Raw genomic sequence first — 18504 nt, 5'->3', positions numbered from 1 at the left:
CCCAAAATCCCTTCTCAAATCCCTTTTCCCTTTCCTCAATCCCTTCCCAAATCCCCCTTTTCCCAAATCCCTTTTCCTGAATCCCTTCCCAGATTTCCTTCCCCAAATCCCATCCCTAAATTCCTTTTCCTCAATCCCTTCCCAAATCCCTTCTCCTTTTCCTCAATCCCTTCCCAGATTTCCTTCCCCAAATCCCATCCCTAAATTCCTTTTCCTCAATCCCTTCCCAAATCCCTTCTCCTTTTCCCAAATCCCTCCCAGATTTTTTTCTGGATCCCTTCCCAGATTTCCTTCCCAAATCTATTCCCTAAATCCCTTTTCCTAAATCTCTTCCCAGATTTCCTTCCCAAATTTCCTCCCCTAAATTCCTTCTCCTTTTCCATCTCTTTTCCCAATTTCCTTTCCCATTTTTCCCATTTTTTTCCCATTGTTTTTCCCACTTTTTACTGTTTTTTCCTGGTTTTATTCCCGTTTTTCCCCATTTTTTCCCATTGTTTTTCCCATTTTTTCCCCTTGTTTTTCCATCTCTTTTCCCATTTTTCCCCCTTGTTTTTCCCATTTTTTCCCCATTGTTTTTCCCATTTTTTCCCCATTGTTTTTCCTGTTTTTTCCCATTTTTCCCCATTTTTCCCATTGTTTTTCCCAATTTTTACTGTTTTTATTCCCGTTTTTCCCCATTGTTTTTCCCGTTTTTTCCCCTTGTTTTTCCATCTCTTTTCCCATTTTCTTCCCCTTGTTTTTCCCATTTTTTTCCCATTGTTTTTCCTGTTTTTTTCCCCTTGTTTTTCCCATTGTTTTCCCATTTTTTCCCTTTTTTCCCATTGTTTTTCCCATTTTTCCCATTTTTTTCCTGTTATTTTCCTGTTGTTTCCCCATTTTTTCCCATTGTTTTTCCCGTTATTTTCCCGCTGTTTTTCCCATTTTTTTCCCCATTTTTTCCTGTTTTTCCCATTGTTTTTCCCGTTTTTTTCCTGTCCCATCCCATTCCCACCAATCCCAACCTGGATCTGTGGATCCCATCCCAAGGAATTCCGGGATCCAGGAGGCTCAGGATCCATCCCGAGGGATTTTTATGGAATTTGGGAAAGGAAATCTGGGGATTTTCTGGGATTTGGGGTTTTTTTGGGATACCCCAGGAATTCCTTCCCAAATCCCAAATCCCTCCCCGTTTTCCCAGGGAATTCCCTCCATTCCCAGCCTGGGATTGGATCTGGAATGAACCTGGAATTATTCGGGAATTATTCAGGAATTATTTGTGAATTATTCTGGAATTATTTGGGAATTATTCTGGAACTATTTGGGAATTATTTGGGAATTATTCAGGAATTTTTTGGGGTTTTTTTTTAAATTATTCTGGAATTATTTGGGAATTACTGGGAAAATATTCAGGAATTTTTCAGGAATTATTTGGGAATTTTTCGGGAATTATTCTGGAATTATCTGGGAATTATTCCGGAATTATTTGGGAATTATTGAAGCCATTCTGGGATCCAGGATGCTCAGGATCCATCCCGAGGGATTTTTATGGAATTCTGGGATAGGGAGACCCTTCCTGGAGTCCCCAATTCCCAGGGAATTCCCAAAATTCCTTCCCTTGGGATGGGGCTGGATCCAACCCCAGGCTGGGAATGGAGGGAATTCCCTGGGAATGGGGGAGAAATTTGGGAAAGAATTCCCAGAGAATTCCTGGGATCACCCAAGGGAAAGTTGGCAGGGTCAGGGTCGGGATGGGGTTGGAATCTCCAGGAATCCCAGGGGGATCATTCCCAAATCCCAGAATTTCAGGATCCACCTCGGGCCCGGCCGGGGCAGCGCCGGGAGAGAGCCCGGGATGGGGACAGGGAGAAGGAAAAGGGAATTCCCAAAATCCCAAAATCCCATCCCTAAATCCCAAAATCCCTTCCCTGAATCCCTTCCCAGAATCATTTCCCGGAATTTCTTCCCGGAATCCCTTCCCTTCCCAAATTCCCTTCCCAAATTCCCTTCCCTTCCCAAATTCCTTTCCCTTCCCTTCCCTTCCCAAATTCCTTTCCCTTCCCTTCCCTTCCCTTCCCAAATTCCTTTCCCTTCCCTTCCCTTCCCTTCCCTTCCCTTCCCTTCCCTTCCCTTCCCTTCCCTCCATCCCTTCCCGTTCCCTTTTCCCTTTTTTTTCCCCTTTTCCCATTTTTTTCCCCATTTTTTTCCCTCTTTTCCCGTTCCCCAGCCCGGGGCTGGCAGCCGAAGATGGCGGCGGCGGCGGCGGCGGCGGCGCGGAGCAGCTCCGAGGCCTCGGCAAGCGGAGGAGGAGGAGGAGGAGGAGGAGGAGGAAGAGCAGCAGCAGCAGCAGGAGGAGGAGGAGGAGGAGGAGGAGGCTCCTTCCTCCCCTCCCCGTCCTCCCTCCATGCCGAGCTCCGCCCCGTCCCGCCGGGAGGAGGGCGGATCGCGGCCAGCCCGAGCCGGAGCCCCGCAGCCTCCGCGCAGCCCGGGGGCCCCGGCCGGCCCGGGGCCAGCCCTGAGCGGCAGCGGGGCCGCAGCTCCGCCGCCAGCCCCGCGGTGCCTCGGAGCGGCCTCGGAGCGGCCTCGGAGCCCGGAGCGCCGCGGCCTCGGCTGCAGGTGAGTGCGGCAGCGGCGGCGGCAGCGAGCGGGGCCCGCGGGCGGAGCCGGGCCCGCGCCTCACGGAGCTGTCACGGGGCCGAGCGCGGAGCTCGCCCGGCCATGGCGGCGCCTCCTCCCGCTCCCGCTCCCGCTCCGGCTGCGTTCCCTCCTCGAGCTCCGGCCCCCTCATGGAGCTCCAGCCCACGCACCGAGCTCCCCTCAGCGAGCTCCGGCCTCCTCACCGAGCTCCGGCCTCCTCGCCGAGATCCCCTCTCCGAGCTCCGGCCCCCTCACAGAGCTGCGGCCTCCTCATCGAGCTCCCCTCACAGAGCTCCCCTCGCCGAGCTCCGGCCTCCTCAGCGAGCTCCCCTCACCGAGCTCCGGCCCCCTCACAGAGCTCCGGCCTCCTCATCGAGCTCCCCTCACCGAGCTCCCCTCGCAGAGCTCCGCGCCCCCTCACAGAGCTCCGGCCTCCTCACCGAGCTCCCCTCACAGAGCTCCCCTCACCGAGCTGCGGCCTCCTCATCGAGCTCCCCTCACAGAGCTCCCCTCGCCGAGCTCCGGCCCCCTCACAGAGCTCCCCTCACCGAGCTCCCCTCACAGAGCTCCGCGCCTCCTCACTGAGCTCCGGCCTCCTCACCGAGGTCCCCTCGCCGAGCTCCCCTCACAGAGCTCCGGCCCCCTCACAGAGCTCCCCTCGCCGAGCTCCCCTCCCCAAGCTCCCGCCTCCTCACCGAGTTCCCTTCCCCGAGCTCCGGCCTCCTCACCGAGCTCCCCTCACCGAGCTCCCTTCACCGACCTCCGGCCCCGAGCTCCGGTCCTGTCCCCTCAGACAGCTCCGGCCTCCTCACCGAGTTCCCTTCTCCGAGCTCCGGCCTCCTCACTGAGCTCCCCTCCCCGAGCTCCCCTTGCCGTGCTCCGGCCCTTTCACCGAGCTCCGGCCTCCTCACCGAGATCCCCTCCCCTCGCTCAGGCCCCTCACCGAGCTCCCCTCACAGAGCTCCGGCCCCGAGCTCCGGCCCTGTCCCCTCACAGAGCTCCGGCCCTGTCCCCTCACAGAGCTCCGGCCCCGAGCTCCGGCCCTGTCCCCTCACAGAGCTCCGGCCCCGAGCTCCGGCCCTGTCCCCTCACAGAGCTCCGGCCTCCTCGCCGAGCTCCCTTCCCCGAGCTCCGGCCCCCTCCCCGAGCTCCGGCCCTGTGCTCTCCCCGAGCTCCAAGCTCTTTCCCCCGAGCTCCGGCCCTGTGCTCTCCACTCTCCGAGCTCCGGCCCTGAGCTCTCCCCTCTCCGAGCTCCAGCCCCGTCCCCTCCCCGAGCTCCTCTCCTCTCCCCGAGCTCCGAGCTCCGGCCCTGTGCGCTCCCCTCCCCGAGCTCCGGCCCTGTGCGCTCCCCTCCCCGAGCTCCGGCCCTGTGCTCTCTCCGATCTCCAGCCCCGTCCCCTCCCCGAGCCCCGAGCTCCGATCCCTCCCCCAGCTGCCAGCTCCGAGCTCCGAGTTCCGAGCTCCGATCCCTCCCCGAGCTCCGAGCTTCGAGCTCCGATCCCTCCCCGAGCTCCGAGCTCCGAGCTCCGATCCCTCCCTGAGCTCCGAGCTCCGAGCTCCGATCCCACCCCGAGCTCCGAGCTCCGATCCCTCCCCGAGCTCCGAGCTCCGATCCCTCCCCGAGCTCCGAGCTCCGAGCTCCGATCCCTCCCCGAGCTCCGAGCTCCGATCCCTCCCTGAGCTCCGAGCTCCGATCCCTCCCTGAGCTCCGAGCTCCGATCCCTCCCCGAGCTCCGAGCTCCGAGCTCCGAGCTCCGATCCCTTCCCGAGCTCCGCCGCCCCCGCGGGGTCCCCGCTCCCGCTGCCGCCCCCGGCCCGGCCGCTCCGCCAAGTTCAGGGCAAAACTCGCTCCGACCTCTCCTCCCTCCCCTCCTCCTCCTCCTCCTCCTCCTCCTCCTCCTCCTCCTCCTCCTCCTCCTCCTCCTCCTCCTCCTCCTCCTCCTCCTCCCCTCCCCTGGCTCCCGCTTTTGATCCTTTCCGTTTTTAATCCACCCATTGATTCATTTTTCAATCGTTTTTAGATTTTTTTATTCCCGCTCTGCAAACGGCCCCGGCCGGGCTGGAGGGAGTGGGGCCGGGGATCCCAAAATAACCTCGAGAGGCTCCAGTTCCTCCCTGCCGGGGGCCTCGGGATCCCTCTGGATCCCTCTGGATCCCCCTGGGTCCCTCTGGGTCCCTTTGGGTCCCTCTGGATTCCTTTGGGTCCCTTTGGAACACTTTGGATCCTTCTGGATCCTTTTGGATCCCCCTGGATCCCTCTGGGTCCCTCTGGATCCCCCTGGGTCCCTTTGGATCCCTTTGGATCCCTCTGGGTCCCTCTGGGTCCCCCTGGATCTCTCTGGGTCCCTCTGGATCTCTCTGGATCCCTTTGGGTCCCTTTGGATCCCTCTGGACCCCCCCAGGTCTCTCTGGATTCCTTTGGATCCCTCAGGGTCCCTTTGGGTTCCTCGGGATCCCCCTGGGTCCCTCTGGATTCCTTTGGATCCCTCTGGATCCCTCTGGGTCACTTTGGGGCCTTCTGGATCACTCTGGATCCTTCTGGGTCCCTTTGGATCATTTTGTGTCCCTCTGGATCCCTCTGGATCCCTTTGGATCCCTTTGGATCATTTTGGATCCCCCTGGATCCCCCTGGGTCACTTTGGGTCCCTCTGGGTCCCTCTGGATCACTTTGGGGCCTTCTGGATCCCTCTGGATCCCTCAGGGTCCCTTTGGGTCCCTTTGGATCCTTTTGGATCCCTCTGGGTCCCTTTGGAACACTTTGGATCCCCCTGGATCCCCCTGGATCCCCCTGGATCCCTTTGGATCCCCCTGGATCCCTTTGGATCCCTTTGGATCCCTCTGGATCCCCCTGGATCTCCCGGCTCCCCCGGTGGCTCCGTTTCCCAGCCGGGTTCATCGGGATCGGCTCCTCCCCGGGGGCTCCCAGCCCTCCAATTCCCACAATTCCCAAAATTCCCCTTTCCCTGTCCTCAAATTCCCACAATTCCCAAATTTTCCCCTTTTCCAGGCCTCAATTTTGCAGAATTCCCATAAAAAATTCCCTTTCCCTGCCCTCAATTCCCTGAATTTTCCCCTTTTTCCAGCCCTCCAATTCCCACAATTCCCAAATTTTCCCCTTCTCCCCCCTCAATTTTCCACAATTCCTGGATTTTCCCCTTTCCCTGCCCTTGAATTCCCAAAATTCCCATATTTTCCCTTTTTCCAGCTCTCAAATTCCCAGAATTCCCAATTTTTTCCCTTCCCCCCCTCATTTCCCCACAATTCCCAATTTTCTCCTCCTTTAAATTTCCCAGGATTCCCAAATTTTCCCTTTCCCTGCCCTCAAATCCCCACAATTCCCAAAATTTCCCTTTTTTCCAGGCCTCAAATTCCCACAATTCCTGAATTTCCCCCTTTTCCAGCCCTCAAATTCCCAGAATTCCCAAAAATTTCCTCTTTCCCTGCCCTTGAATTCCCAGAATTCCCAGATTTTCCCTTTTTCCAGCCCTCATTTTCCCACAATTCCCAAATTTTCCCTTTTTCCAGGTTTCAGAATCCCAGAATTCCCAAATTTTTCTCTTTCCCTGCCCTCAAATTCCCACAATTCCCAAATTTTCCCTCCTTAATTTTCCCAGAATTCCCAAATTTTCCCTTCTCCACCCTCAATTTTCCACAATTCCCAAAATTTCCCTTTTTCCAGCCCTCAAATTCCCACAATTCCTGAATTTTCCCCTTTTCCAGCCCTCAAATTCCCAGAATTCCCAAATTTTCCCTCCTTAATTTTCCCAGAATTCCCAAAATTTCCCCTTTCCCTGCCCTTGAATTCCCAGAATTCCCAAATTTTTTCCTTCTTTGCCCTCAAATCCCCACAATTCCCAAATTTTCCCTTTTTCCAGGTTTCAGAATCCCAGAATTCCCAAATTTTTCTCTTTCCCTGTCCTCAAATTCCCACAATTCCCAAATTTTCCCCTTTTCCAGGCCTCAAATTCCCACAATTCCCAAATTTCCCCCTCAACTTCCCAAAATTTCCCTTTTTCCCTCCCTCAAATTCCCAGAATTCCCAAATTTTCCCTCCTTAATTTTCCCAGAATTCCCAAATTTTCCCCTTTTCCCGTTGGATTTTTTTGGGAATTTTCCCATTTTTAAATAAAAAAAAATTCCCTTCCCCCCCCCCCCCCCGAAAATCGGGATCAAAATCCACGGATCCATCGATTATTAATTATTAATTAATTAATAATTAGCGATTAATTCCAATTTTTTTTCCATTTCCCGCTTTTTTTTGGGAAAAACTCTCGGAATTCCCATTTTTCCTCTTTTTTTTTCCCAAACTTTGAGAAATTCCTGAAGAATTTTGGGTGGAAAAAGTGGGAATTTGAATTCCTTCTTTTTTTTTTTTGGGATTGGGAGGAAAATTCCCGGGGATTTTTGGGTGGGGGGGGAAAAATTGGGAAAAATGAGGAAATTCCAGGATTTTTATGGAAAAATGGGGAAAATCCTGGGATTTTCATGGAAAAGTGAAGGAAATTCCAGGATTTTTGTGGAAAAATGAAAGAAATTCCAAGATTTTCATGGAAAATTGGGAAAATTCCTGAATTTGAGGTGGAAATTGAGGAAATTCCAAGATTTTTGTGGAAAAATGAGGAAAATCCCAGGAAAAATGAGGAAAAAATGGGGAAATTCCAGGTTTTTTATGGAAAAATGGAAGAAATTCCAGGATTTTTTTTTTTAAATGGGGAAAATTCCAAGATTTTTATGGAAAAATTGAGAAAATTCCTGAATTTGGGGTGGAAATGGAGGAAATTCCCGTTTTTTTATGGAAAAATGGGGAAAATTCCAGGTTTTTTATGGAAAATTGAGGAAATCCCAGGAAAAATGGGGAAAATTCCTGGATTTTTTAGGGAAAAGTGGAGAAAAATCCTGGATTTTTATGGAAAAATGGGGAAAATTCCTGAATTTGGGGTGGAAATGGAGGAAATTCCAGGAAAATTGAGAAAATCCAGGGATTTTTTTTGGGAAAATGGTGAAATTCCAGGATTTTTAGGAAAAAAATGGAGGAAATTCCAGGAAAAATGGGGAAAATCCAGGAATTTTAGTAGAAAAATGGTGGAATTTCCTGGATTTTCATGGAAAAATGGGAAAATTCCAGGATTTGAGGTGGAAAAATGAAAGAAATTCCAGGATTTTCATGGAAAAATGGAGAAAATTCCTGAATTTGGGGTGGAAATGGACAAAATTCCAGGATTTTTGTGGAAAAATTGAGGAAATCCCAAGAAAAATGAGGAAAATTCAGGGTTTTTTGTGGAAAAATGGGGAAAATTCCTAAATTTGAGTTGGAAATGGAGGAAATTCCAGGTTTTTTGTGGAAAAATGGGGAAAATTCCAGGATTTTTATGGAAAATGGAGAAAATCCTGGGATTTTCATGGAAAAATGGAGGAAATTCCTGGATTTTTTTTGGAAAACTGGAAGAAATCCGGGAATTTTTTGGGAAAAATGGAGCAAATCCAGGATTTTTCATGGAAAAACTGAGAAAAATCAGGAATTTTTCAGGAAAAATGGAGAAAATCCGGGATTTTTCTTGGAAAAATGAAGAAAATTCAGGAGTTTTCATGAAGAAATGGAACAAATCCATTAATTTTTTCTGGAGAAATTCAGAAAAATCCAGGAATTTTAATGAAAAAATGGAGCAAATTTGGGAATTTTTGTGGAGAAATGGAGAAAATCCAGGAATTTTTCATGGAAAAACTGAGAAAATTCAGGAATTTTCCTGGAAAAATGGAACAAATCCATGAATTTTTCCTGGAAAAATTGAGAAAAATCCAGGAATTTTCATGGAAAAATGGAGAAAATCTTGGAATTTTCCTGGAAAAATGGAGAAAAATGCAGGAATTTTAATGAAAAAATGGAGAAAATCCAGGAATTTTTCCTGGAAAAACGGAGAAAATTTGGGAATTTTCGGGCAAAACCGAGGAATTCCCAGGATTTTCCTGGAAAAAAGGAGGAAATTCCTTTAAACCCCCCCCATTTTTCCAGGAATTTTTGCTTTTCCAGGATTTTTCCCCAAAAAATTTCAATTCCCATTTTTTCTTGGAATTTTTTGGGATTGAGACCGAAAATCCCGGAATTCCAGGAGGAAAAATTCCCCAAATTCCCCAAATGATCCCAAATTTTTCCCTTTTTTCCAGGATTTGGGAATTGAGATTCCCATGGAATTCCCGGCTCCGGAATTCCCGAACTTTTTGGATTTCCCATGAGTCTCTCACCGCTGGAAATTCCAGGTAAATTCCCAATTTTTCCCGGGATTTTGGGATAAAAAAATCAGGAATTCCAAACAGCAAAAAAAAATCCTGGAATTCTTCATTTTTTGGGAATTTTCCCAGTGGAAAATTCAAATTATTCCCATTTTTTTTTCCCTTTTGGGATGAAATTCCAAAGTTTTTTGGTGGAATTTTGAGCCTTGGGGAGTCGAGGCGGGAATTTGGGAATTTTGGTGGAAAATTGGGAATGGTTTGATGGGAAAAAATGGGAAATTCCGGTGGTTTTGATGGAAAAATTGATGGGAATGGAAGGAAAATTGGGAAATCTTGGAAAATTCCCAGGAAAAAACCAAAATTTGGGAAGAAATTCCCAGAAAATTCCAGATTTTCCTTGGGAATGGTGGAGCTGAGGGCGATTCTTTGGGAATTTGAGGCTGGAAAATTCCGGGAGGAGCTGGGAATGCTGGAAATTCCATGGGAATTTAATTCAATTTAATTCAATTTAATTCAATTTAATTCAATTTAATTCAATTTAATTTAGCCAAATTTTATTTTATTTTATTTTATTTTATTTTATTTTATTTTATTTTATTTTATTTTATTTTATTTTATTTTATTTCAGTTTAATTCGATTTAATTTAATTTAGCCAAATTTTATTTTATTTTATTTTTATTTTATTTTAATTTCATTTAATTTCATTTAATTTCATTTTATTTAATTTCATTTCATTTTATTTTCCTGGGAATTTAATTCAATTTAATTCAATTTAATTCAATTTAATTCAGTCAAATTTTGTTTTTTTCAGTTTGTTTTATTTTATTTTATTTTATTTCGATTTAATTCGATTTAATTTGATTTAATTTAGCCAATTTTTTTTTATTATTTTATTTCATTTTATTTTATTTTATTTCATTTCATTTCATTTCATTTCCCTGGGAATTTAATTCAATTTAATTCAGTCAAATTTAATTTAATTTAGTTTAATTTAATTTAATTTTATTTTATTTTACTTTATTTTATTTTATATTTTTTCTTTTAATTTTATTTCAATTTTACTTTGTTTTGTTTTGTTTTGCTTTAATTTAATGTAATTTAATTCAATTTTCTTTCCTTTTTTTTTTTTTTCCATTACTTTATTTTATTTCAATTTTATGAAATTCAACTTTTATTTTATTCTATTTCATTTCATATCATTTCATTTCATTTCATTTCATTTCATTTCATTTCATTTCATTTCATTTCATTTCATTTCATTTCATTTCATTTTCTCTTCCTGGGAATTTAATTCAATTTAATTCAGTCAAATTTAGTAAAATTTAATTTAATTTAATTTAATTTTATTTTATTTTATTTAATTTTCTCTCAGTTTCATTTTTGTTTTTTTTAATTTTATTTACATTTTATTTTATTTTATTTCTTTATTTCATTTTGTTTTATTTGATTGTGCGGTTTATTTTTTATTTTATTTCATTTATTTTGTTTCAATTTATTTTTTGCTTTGTTTAATTTGAAGTTTATTTGATTTCACTTTATTTTTATTTTTATTTAATTTTTTATTTTTTAAAATTATTTATTATTTTTTATTTTATTATATTTTAGTTTTTATTTTATTTTAATTTTATTATATTTTTTATTTTTATTTAATTTTGTTTTAATTTCAGTTGATTTTATTTTATTTTTTTATTTTTATTTGATTTGACTTTACGTTTATTTTCATTTTACTTCATTTTTATTTTATCTAAATTTAAATTAATTTTTATTTTATTTTACTTTATTTTTATTTTATTCTATTTTATTTTGTTTTATCGTATTTTAATTTTTATTTCATTTTTGTTGTACTTTACTGTATTTCATTGTACTTTATTGTACTTCATTTATTTCCGTTTATTTTATTTTAGATTTCAGCCCATTTTAACTTTTATTCTCTTTTATTTGTATTTTTCATTTTCTCTCTTTTCCGGCTCCGCCCGGTTCCGATCCCCGGCCTGGGGGGGTCCCTGGGGGTCCCTGGGGTTTGGTTCCGGTCGGTTCCGTTGGGTTCCGGTCGGTTCTGTTGGGTTCTGTTGGGTTTGGTTTGGTTGGGTTTGGTTCTGTTTGGTTTGGTTTGGTCCCATTTGGTTCCGTTGGGTTTGGTTCTGTTGGGTTCTGTTGGGTTCTCTTGGGTTCTCTTGGGTTTGGTTTGGTTTGGTTCTGTTCTGTTGGGCTCGGTTCCATTTGGTTTGGTTTGATTCTGTTGGGTTTGGTTTGGTCCCATTTGGTTCTGTTGGGTTTGGTTCCCTTGGGTTCTGTTGGGTTCTGTTGGGTTCGGTTCGGTTTGGTTGGGCTGGGTTCCATTGGGTTTGTTTTGGTTCTGTTTGGTTTGGTCCCATTTGGTTCCGTTGGGTTTGGTTCTCTTGGGTTCTCTTGGGTTCTCTTGGGTTCTCTTAGGGTTTGGCTCCGTTGGGTTGGATTTGGTCCCATTGGGTTCCATTGGGTTCTGTTGGGTCCTGTTGGGTTCTGTTGGGTTGGGTTCATCCCCACTGGTTGGGTTGGGTTTGGTTCTGTTGGGTTCTGTTGAGTTCTGTTCGGTTCCATTTGGTTCAATTGGGTTCTGTTGGGTTCGTTTTGGTCCCGTTGGGTTCAGTTGGGTTTGGTTTGGTTTGGTCCCATTGGGTTTCCCTGGTTCTGTTGGGTTCCATGTGGTTTGTTTGGGTTCTGTTGGGTTCTGTTTGGTTCTGTTGGGTTGGGTTAATCCCCACTGGTTGGGTTGGGTTGGGTTTGGTTCTGTTGGGTTTGGTTTGGTTTGGTTTGGTTGTGTTGGGTTCTATTGGGTTGGGTTTGGTTCCCTTGGCTTCTGTTGGGTTTGGTTCTGTTGGGCTCTGTTGGGTTGGGTTTGGTTCTGTTTGGTTCGGTTTGGTTTTGTTGGGTTGGATTGGGTTGGGTTTGGTTCCCTTGGGTCCCATTTGGTTCTGTTGGGTTGGGTCCCATTGGGTTCTGTTTGGTTTCGTTGGGTTCGGTTCTGTTGGGTTTGGTTTGGTCCCATTGGGTTCTGTTGGGTTTGGTTTGGTTCCTTTGGGTTGGGTTTGGTCCCATTGGGTTCTGTTGGGTTGGATTTGTTTTGGTTCTGTTGGGTTTGACTGGATTTGGTTCCCTTGGATTCTGTTGGGTTGGGTTTGGTCCCATTGGGTTCTGTTGGGTTCGGTTCTGTTGGGTTCTCTCGGGTTCTGTTGGGTTGGGTTTGATTTGGTTCATCCCCACTGGTGGGGCTGGGTTTGGTTCGGTTCTGTTGGGTTCTGTTTGGTTCTGTTTGGTTCTGTTCGGTTCTCTTGGGTTGGGTTCATCCCCACTGGTGGGGCTGGGTTTGGTTTGGTTTTGTTCGGTTCTGTTGGGTTCGGTTCGGTTCGGTTTGGTTTGGTTGGGTTCCATTTGGTTTGTTTTGGTTCCGTTGGGTTCTGTTTGATTCTGTTGGGTTGGGTTTGGTTCCGTTTGGTTCTGTTGGGTTGGATTTGCTTCAATTGGGTTCTGTTGGGTTTGGTTTGGTCCCATTGGGTTCCATTGGGTTTGGCTCAGTTCTGTTGGGTTCTGTTGGGTTCTGTTTGGTTTGGTTTGGTCCCATTTGGTTCCGTTGGGTTCTGTTGGGTTCATTTGGGTTGGGTTGGGTTCTGCTTGGTTCTGTTTGATTGTGCTGGGTTTGGTTTGGTTGGTTTTGGTTCCGTTGGGTCCCGTTCGGTTGGGTTTGGTTGGGGTCGGTTCTGTTTGGTTCGGTTCTGTTGGGTTTGGTTCCGTTGGGTTGGGTTCTGTTGGGTTGGGTTTGGTTCTGTTTTGTTCCATCGGGTTCCACTGAGTTGGGTTCGGTTCCATTGGGTTCTGTTGGGTTCTGTTGGGTTTGGTTGGGTTCTGTTGGGCTGGGTTCCACCGGGTTTGGTTCTGTTGGGTTCTGTTTGGTTCCATTGGGTTCATTCGGGTTGGGTTTGCTTGGGTTCAATTCTGTTGGGCTGGGTTTGGTTCCGTTGGGTTCTGTTGGGTTCGTTTGGGTTGGGTTTGGTTCTGTTGGGTTTGATTGGATTCGGTTCCATTGTGTTTTTCTGGGTTGGGTTTGATTTTGCCTGGTTCTGTTTGGTTCTGTTTGGTTCTGTTGGGCTTTGTTCCATCGAGTTGGGCTGGGTTCCATTGGGTTTGTTTTGGTTCTGTTGGGTTGGGTTGGGTTTGGTTCGGTTCTGTTGGGTTTGGTTTGGTCCCATTTGGTTCTGTTGGGTTTAATCCCATTGGGTTCTATTTGCTTGGGTTCGGTTCTGTTGGGTTCTGTATGGTTCTGTTGGGTTCGGTTCCTTTGGGTTGGGTTTGGTCCCATTGGGTTCTGTTTGGTTCGGTTCTGTTGGGTTCTCTCAGGTTCCGTTGGGTTGGGTTTGATTTGGTTCATCACCACTGGTTGGCTTCGGTTCTGTTTGGTTCTGTTTGGTTCTGTTCGGTTCTGTTCGGTTTTCTTGGGTTCTCTTGGGTTGGGTTTGGTTTGGTTCTGTTGGGTTGGGTTTGGTCCATTGGGTTCAGTTGGGCTTGATCTGGTTCGGTTCTGTTGGGTTCTGTTGGGTTCTGTTGGGTTGGGTTTGGCTCCGTTTGGTTCCGTTGGGTTTAGTTGGGTTTGGTTCCCTTAGGTTCTGTTTGGTTTGGTTTTAGTTGGGTTCTGTTGGGTTGGGTTTGGTTCTGTTGGGTTCTGTTGGGAAGGGTTCATCCCCACTGGTTGGGTTGGGTTGGATTCAGTTGGGTTCTGTTTGGTTCTGTTGGGTTCTGTTGGGTTCTGTTGGGTCCTGTTGGGTCCTGTTTGGTTCTGTTGGGTTCTGTTGGGTTGGGTTTGGTTCTGTTCTGTTCCATTGGGTTCCACTGAGTTGGGTTTGGTTCCATTGGGTTCTTCTGGGTTGGGTTTGATTCTGTTTGGTTCTGTTTGGTTCTGTTTGGTTCTGTTTGGTTCTGTTGGGCTTTGTTCCATCAGGTTCGGTTCCCTTGGGTTGGGTTTGGTTCCGTTGGGTTCTGTTGGGTTGGGTTCATCCCCACTGGTTCTGTTGGGTTTGGTTTGGTCCCATTGGGTTCCATTGGGTTGGGTTTGGTTCTGTTGGGTTTGTTTTGGTTCCGTTGGGTTCTGTTGGGTTGGATTTGGTTCAATTGGGTCCTGTTGGGTTCTGTTTGGTCCCATTTGGTTCCGTTGGGTTCTTTTGGGTTGGGTTTGATTCTGTTGGGTTCTGTTGGGCTTCATTCCATTGGGTTCGGTTCTGTCGGGTTCTGTTTGGTCCTGTTGGGTTCTGTTGGGTTCTGTTGGGTTGGGTTCATCCTCACTGGTTGGGTTGGGTTTGGTTCTGTTGGGTTTGGTTTGGTCCCATTTGGTTCTGTTGGGTTCTGTTGGGTTGGCTTCGGTTCCATTGAGTTCTGTTGGGTTCCGTTGGGTTCAGTTCCGTTGGGTTCTTTTGGGTTGGGTTTGATTCTGTTTGGTTCTGTTTGGTTCTGTTGGGTTCTGTTGGGCTTCGTTCCATTGGGTTTGGTTCCGTTGGGTTCTGGGTTAAGTCTGGTTCCGTTGGGTTCGGTTCTGTTGGGTTCCGATGGATTGGGTTCGGTTCCATTCGGTTCCGGTTGGTTCCGTTCGGTTCCGTGTCCGGTTCCGTTCGGTTCCGTTCGGTTCCGTTCGGTTCCGGTCGGTTCCGGTTGGTTCCGGTCGGTTCCGGTTGGTTCCGGTTGGTTCCGTTCGGTTCCGGTTGGTTCCGGTTGGTTCCGTGTCCGTTTCTCCCCTCGGTGCCGGCTCCAGCTCTTCCCGGCTGCCTTCGGAGACCCGGGAACGGCTCCGCCCTGGAATTCCCGGGAATTCCAACCTGGGAATTCCATCCTGGAAATTCCATCCTGGGAATTCTGTCCCGGGAATTCCATCCTGGGAATTCCATCCCGGGAATTCCATCCTGGAATTCCTGTCCTGGGAATTCCTGGGAATTCTGTACTGGAAATTCCCAGGAATTGAAAATCCTTGGAGTTCTTGGGAATTGAAAATCCCTGGGAGTTCTGAATCCCCAGGAATTCTGGGAATCCCAAATTCATGGGAATATCAGGAATCCTAAATCCCTGGGAATCCCTGGAATCCCAAATCCTCGGGAATCCCAGGATTCAAAAATCCTTGGAATTGTTGGGAATTGAAAATCCCTGGGAATCTCAAATCCCCGGGAATTCCTGGGAATCCCAAACCCATGGGAATATCAGGAATCCAAAATCCCTGGGAATCCCTGGGAATCCCAAATTTCCAGGAACCCTGGGAATTTCAAATCTCTGGGAATCCAAATTTTCTGGGAATTTCTGGGAATCCCAAATCCCTGGGAATCCCAATTCTCTGGGAATTTCTGGGAATCCCAAATCCCTGGGAATCCTAAATCCCCAGAAATCCCCAGAGATCCCTGGGAATCCAAAACCCCTGGGAATCCCAAATTTCCAGGAATTCTGGGAATCCCAAATCCCTGGGAAATCCTGGGAATCTCAAATTCCTGGGAATTTCTGGGAATCTCAAATTCATGGGAATATCAGGAATCTAAAAATCCCTGAAATCCATGGGAATTGCAAATCCCCAGGAATTCCTGGGAATCCCAAATTTCCAGGAATCCCGGGAATCCCAAATCCCTGGGAATCCCAAATCCCCGGGAATTCCTGGGAATCCCAAATTTCCAGGAATCCTGAGAATCCCAAATCCCTGGGAATTCCTGGAAATCCCAAATCCCCGGCAATATCAGGAATCCCAGAAACCCCCAAAATCTCAGCAATTCCCAAAAAAACCCCGGTAAAAAAAAGAAAAAAACCCCAAATCCCAAATTCCCGCATTTTCCCCTCTTGGGGGGAAAAAAACCAAGAATTCCCAAATTTTTTTTTTCCCATTTTTTTTTATTTTCCAGGTTTTCCGTAGGATTCCCACCATGAGCGGCCTCGGCGACGGCTCCGCGGATCCGGCCCTTCCCGAATCCCGGAAGCGCAAAGGATCCCCCTGCGACCCCGGCCAGAGGTACCGGAATTCCCGGATCCCTCGGAATTCCAGAGCCTTTTTTCCGGGAATTTTTTGTGCTTTTCCCACTTTTTTTTTTTTGTTTTTTTTTATTTTTGAGGGAATTCCGGGAGGTTTTTTTTGTTGTGTTTTTTTTTTTTCTGGGAATTTTGGAGTTTTGGGGTTTGTGGGGAGTTGGGAATTTTCCCGCTGGGGAATTTTGGGATTGAGCCGGGGGGTGGGAATTGTGGGATGGAGGGGAAAAGTGGGAAAATTGCAGGAAAAAGTGGGAAAAAACAGGGAAAAGTGGGAAAATTGCAGGAAAAAGTGGGAAAAACCAGGGAAAAGTGGGAGAAAACAGGAAAAAGTGGGAAAAAGTGGGAAAGAAGCAAGGAAAAATGGAAAAGTGGGATAATGATGGGGTAAAGTGGGAAAGAAGCAAGAAAAAACAGGGAAAAGTGGGAAAAAGTGGGAAAAATGGGGGAAAAGTGGGGAAAAATGGGAAAGAAGCAAGGAAAAACAGGGAGAAGTGGGAAAAAGTGGGAAAAAGTGGGAAAAAACAGGGAAAAACTGGGATAATTGTGGGAAAAAGTGGGAAAGAAGCAAGAAAAACCAGGGAAAAATGAGGGAAAAGTGGGATAAAGTGGGAAAAGTGGGAGAAAGTGGGAAAAAGTGGGATAATGGTGGGAAAAAGTGGGAAAATTGCAGGAAAAAGTGGGGAAAAAATGGAAAAAGTCGGATAATGGTGGGAAAAAGTGGGAAAGAAGCAAGAAAAACCAGGGAAAAGTGGGAAAAAGTGGGGAAAAACAGGATAATTATGGGAAAAAACCAGGGAAAAAAACAGGGAAAAGTGGGAAAAAGTGGGAAAGAAGCAAGAAAAAATGGAAAAGTGGGGAAAAGTGGGATAATGGTGGGAAAAAAAACAGGGAAAAGTGGGATAATGGTGGGGAAAAGTGGGAAAAAACAGGGAAAAGTGGGAAAGAAGCAAGGAAAAACAGGGAAAAATGAGGGAAAAGTGGGAAAGAAGAAAAAATGAAAAAGTGGGAAAATGTGGGATAATTGTGGGAAAAAGTGGGAAAAACCAGGGAAAAGTGGGAAAGAAGCGAGAAAAAACAGGGAAAAGTGGGGAAAAGTGGGAAAAACCCAGGAAAAACTGGGATTATTGTGGGGAAAGTGGGAAAGGAACAAGAAAAACCAGGGAAAAATGAGGGAAAAGTGGGATAAAGTGGGAAAAAATGAAAAAGTGGGATAATGGTGGGGAAAAATGGGAAAGAAGGAAGAAAAAACTGGGAAAAGTGGGAAAAAGTGGGAAAAATGGGATAATTGTGGGAAAAAACCAGGGAAAAATGGGGAAAACCAGGGAAAAGTGGGAAAAGTGGAAAAAACAGGGAAAAACTGGGATAATTGTGGGAAAAAACAGGGAAAAGTGGGGAAAAGTGGGAAAATTGCAGGAAAAAGTGGGAAAAAACAGGGAAAAATGAGGGAAAAGTGGGATAAAGTGGGAAAAAGTGGGAAAAAAGCAAGAAAAAATGGAAAAGTGGGAAAAAGTGGGATAATGGTGGGAAAAAGTGGGAAAAGTGTGGAAAAAAGTGGGAAAAAAGCGGGAAAAATTGGTGGGAAAATCGGGAAGAAGATGAAGGGAAAAAAGGGGAAAAGCAGGGAAAAAGGTGGAAAAATGGGGGAAAGTGTGAAAAAAACAGGGAAAACTGGGAAAAACTGGGAAAAATCCTGGAAAAGTGGGAAAAATCCCGGGAAATTGGGAAAAATACGGGGAAATTGGGAAAAAATCCTGGAAAAGTGGGAATGTTGGTGTTTTTGGCAGCGTGGAGAAGCGGCAGCGGGAGCAGGAGCAGCGGGACTGGGGGGGGAAATAGCGGCAAAAAAACCAGGGAAAAATGGGAAAAAATGGGGAAAAAAGTGGGAAAAGTTGGGAAAAACCAGGAAAAATCCCAGAAAATTGGGAAAAGTCCCAGAAAACTGGGAAAAATCCCAGAAAAGTGGGAATGTTGTTGTTTTTGGCAGCGCAGAGAAGCGTCGGCGGGAGCAGGAGCTGCGCTACCTGGCAGGGAAATAGTGGCAAAAATTGAGACAAAAATGGGAAAAAAATGGGAAAAAAAGCAGGAAAACGGGAAAAAACCAGGAAAAATCCCAGAAAATTGGGAAAAGTCCTGGGAAAACTGGGAAAAACCCCGGGAAATTGGGAATTCAGGTGTTTTTGGCAGCGCGGAGAAGCGTTGGCGTGTGCAGGAGCAGCGGGACTGGGGGGGGAAGTAGCGGCAAAAATTGGGACAAAAATGGGAAAAAATGGGGAAAAAGCAGGAAAAAGTGAGAAAAACCAGGAAAAATCCTGGGAAATTGGGAAAAGTCCTGGAAAAGTGGGAATGTTGGTGTTTTTGTCAGCACAGAGAAGGGGCGGCGGGAGCAGGAACAGCGGGACCGGGGGGGGAAATAGCGGGGGAAAAACAGAGAAAAATGGGAAAAAAATGGGGAAAAAAGCGGGAAAAATTGGGAAAAATAATGGAAAACTGGGAAAAGTCCTGGAAAACTGGGAAAAATCCTGGGAAATTGGGAATTCCGGTGTTTTTGGCAGCGCGGAGAAGCGTTGGCGTGTGCAGGAGCAGCGGGACTGGGGGGGGAAATAGCGGCAAAAATTGGGACAAAAATGGGAAAAAATGGA

The 18504-nt window shown here is 46.3% G+C and overlaps 1 protein-coding gene across 2 annotated transcripts in view; it reads left to right on the top strand.

The window, feature by feature from the left end:
• Positions 1-2378: 2378 nt before the first annotated feature.
• The window catches only part of NCOA1 (nuclear receptor coactivator 1), a 71528-nt gene continuing 55402 nt past the window's right edge, over positions 2379-18504 (top strand). Inside the window, exons 1-3 of one of the 2 annotated variants that reach the window (XM_058834350.1) lie at positions 2379-2592; positions 8776-8868; positions 15742-15848. In XM_058834350.1, coding sequence (XP_058690333.1) covers positions 15763-15848 — 86 coding nt within the window. In that variant the 5' untranslated portion in view covers positions 2379-2592; positions 8776-8868; positions 15742-15762. The remainder of the gene's footprint in view (positions 2593-8775; positions 8869-15741; positions 15849-18504) is intronic. The other variant, XM_058834349.1, reaches the window with a different exon arrangement.

The sequence above is a fragment of the Poecile atricapillus genome, chromosome 3 (genome assembly GCF_030490865.1).
Source record: "Poecile atricapillus isolate bPoeAtr1 chromosome 3, bPoeAtr1.hap1, whole genome shotgun sequence".
NCBI lineage: Eukaryota > Metazoa > Chordata > Aves > Passeriformes > Paridae > Poecile > Poecile atricapillus.
The sequence above is the reverse complement of the archived record's forward strand: the minus strand, read 5'-3'. Positions and strand labels throughout refer to the sequence as shown.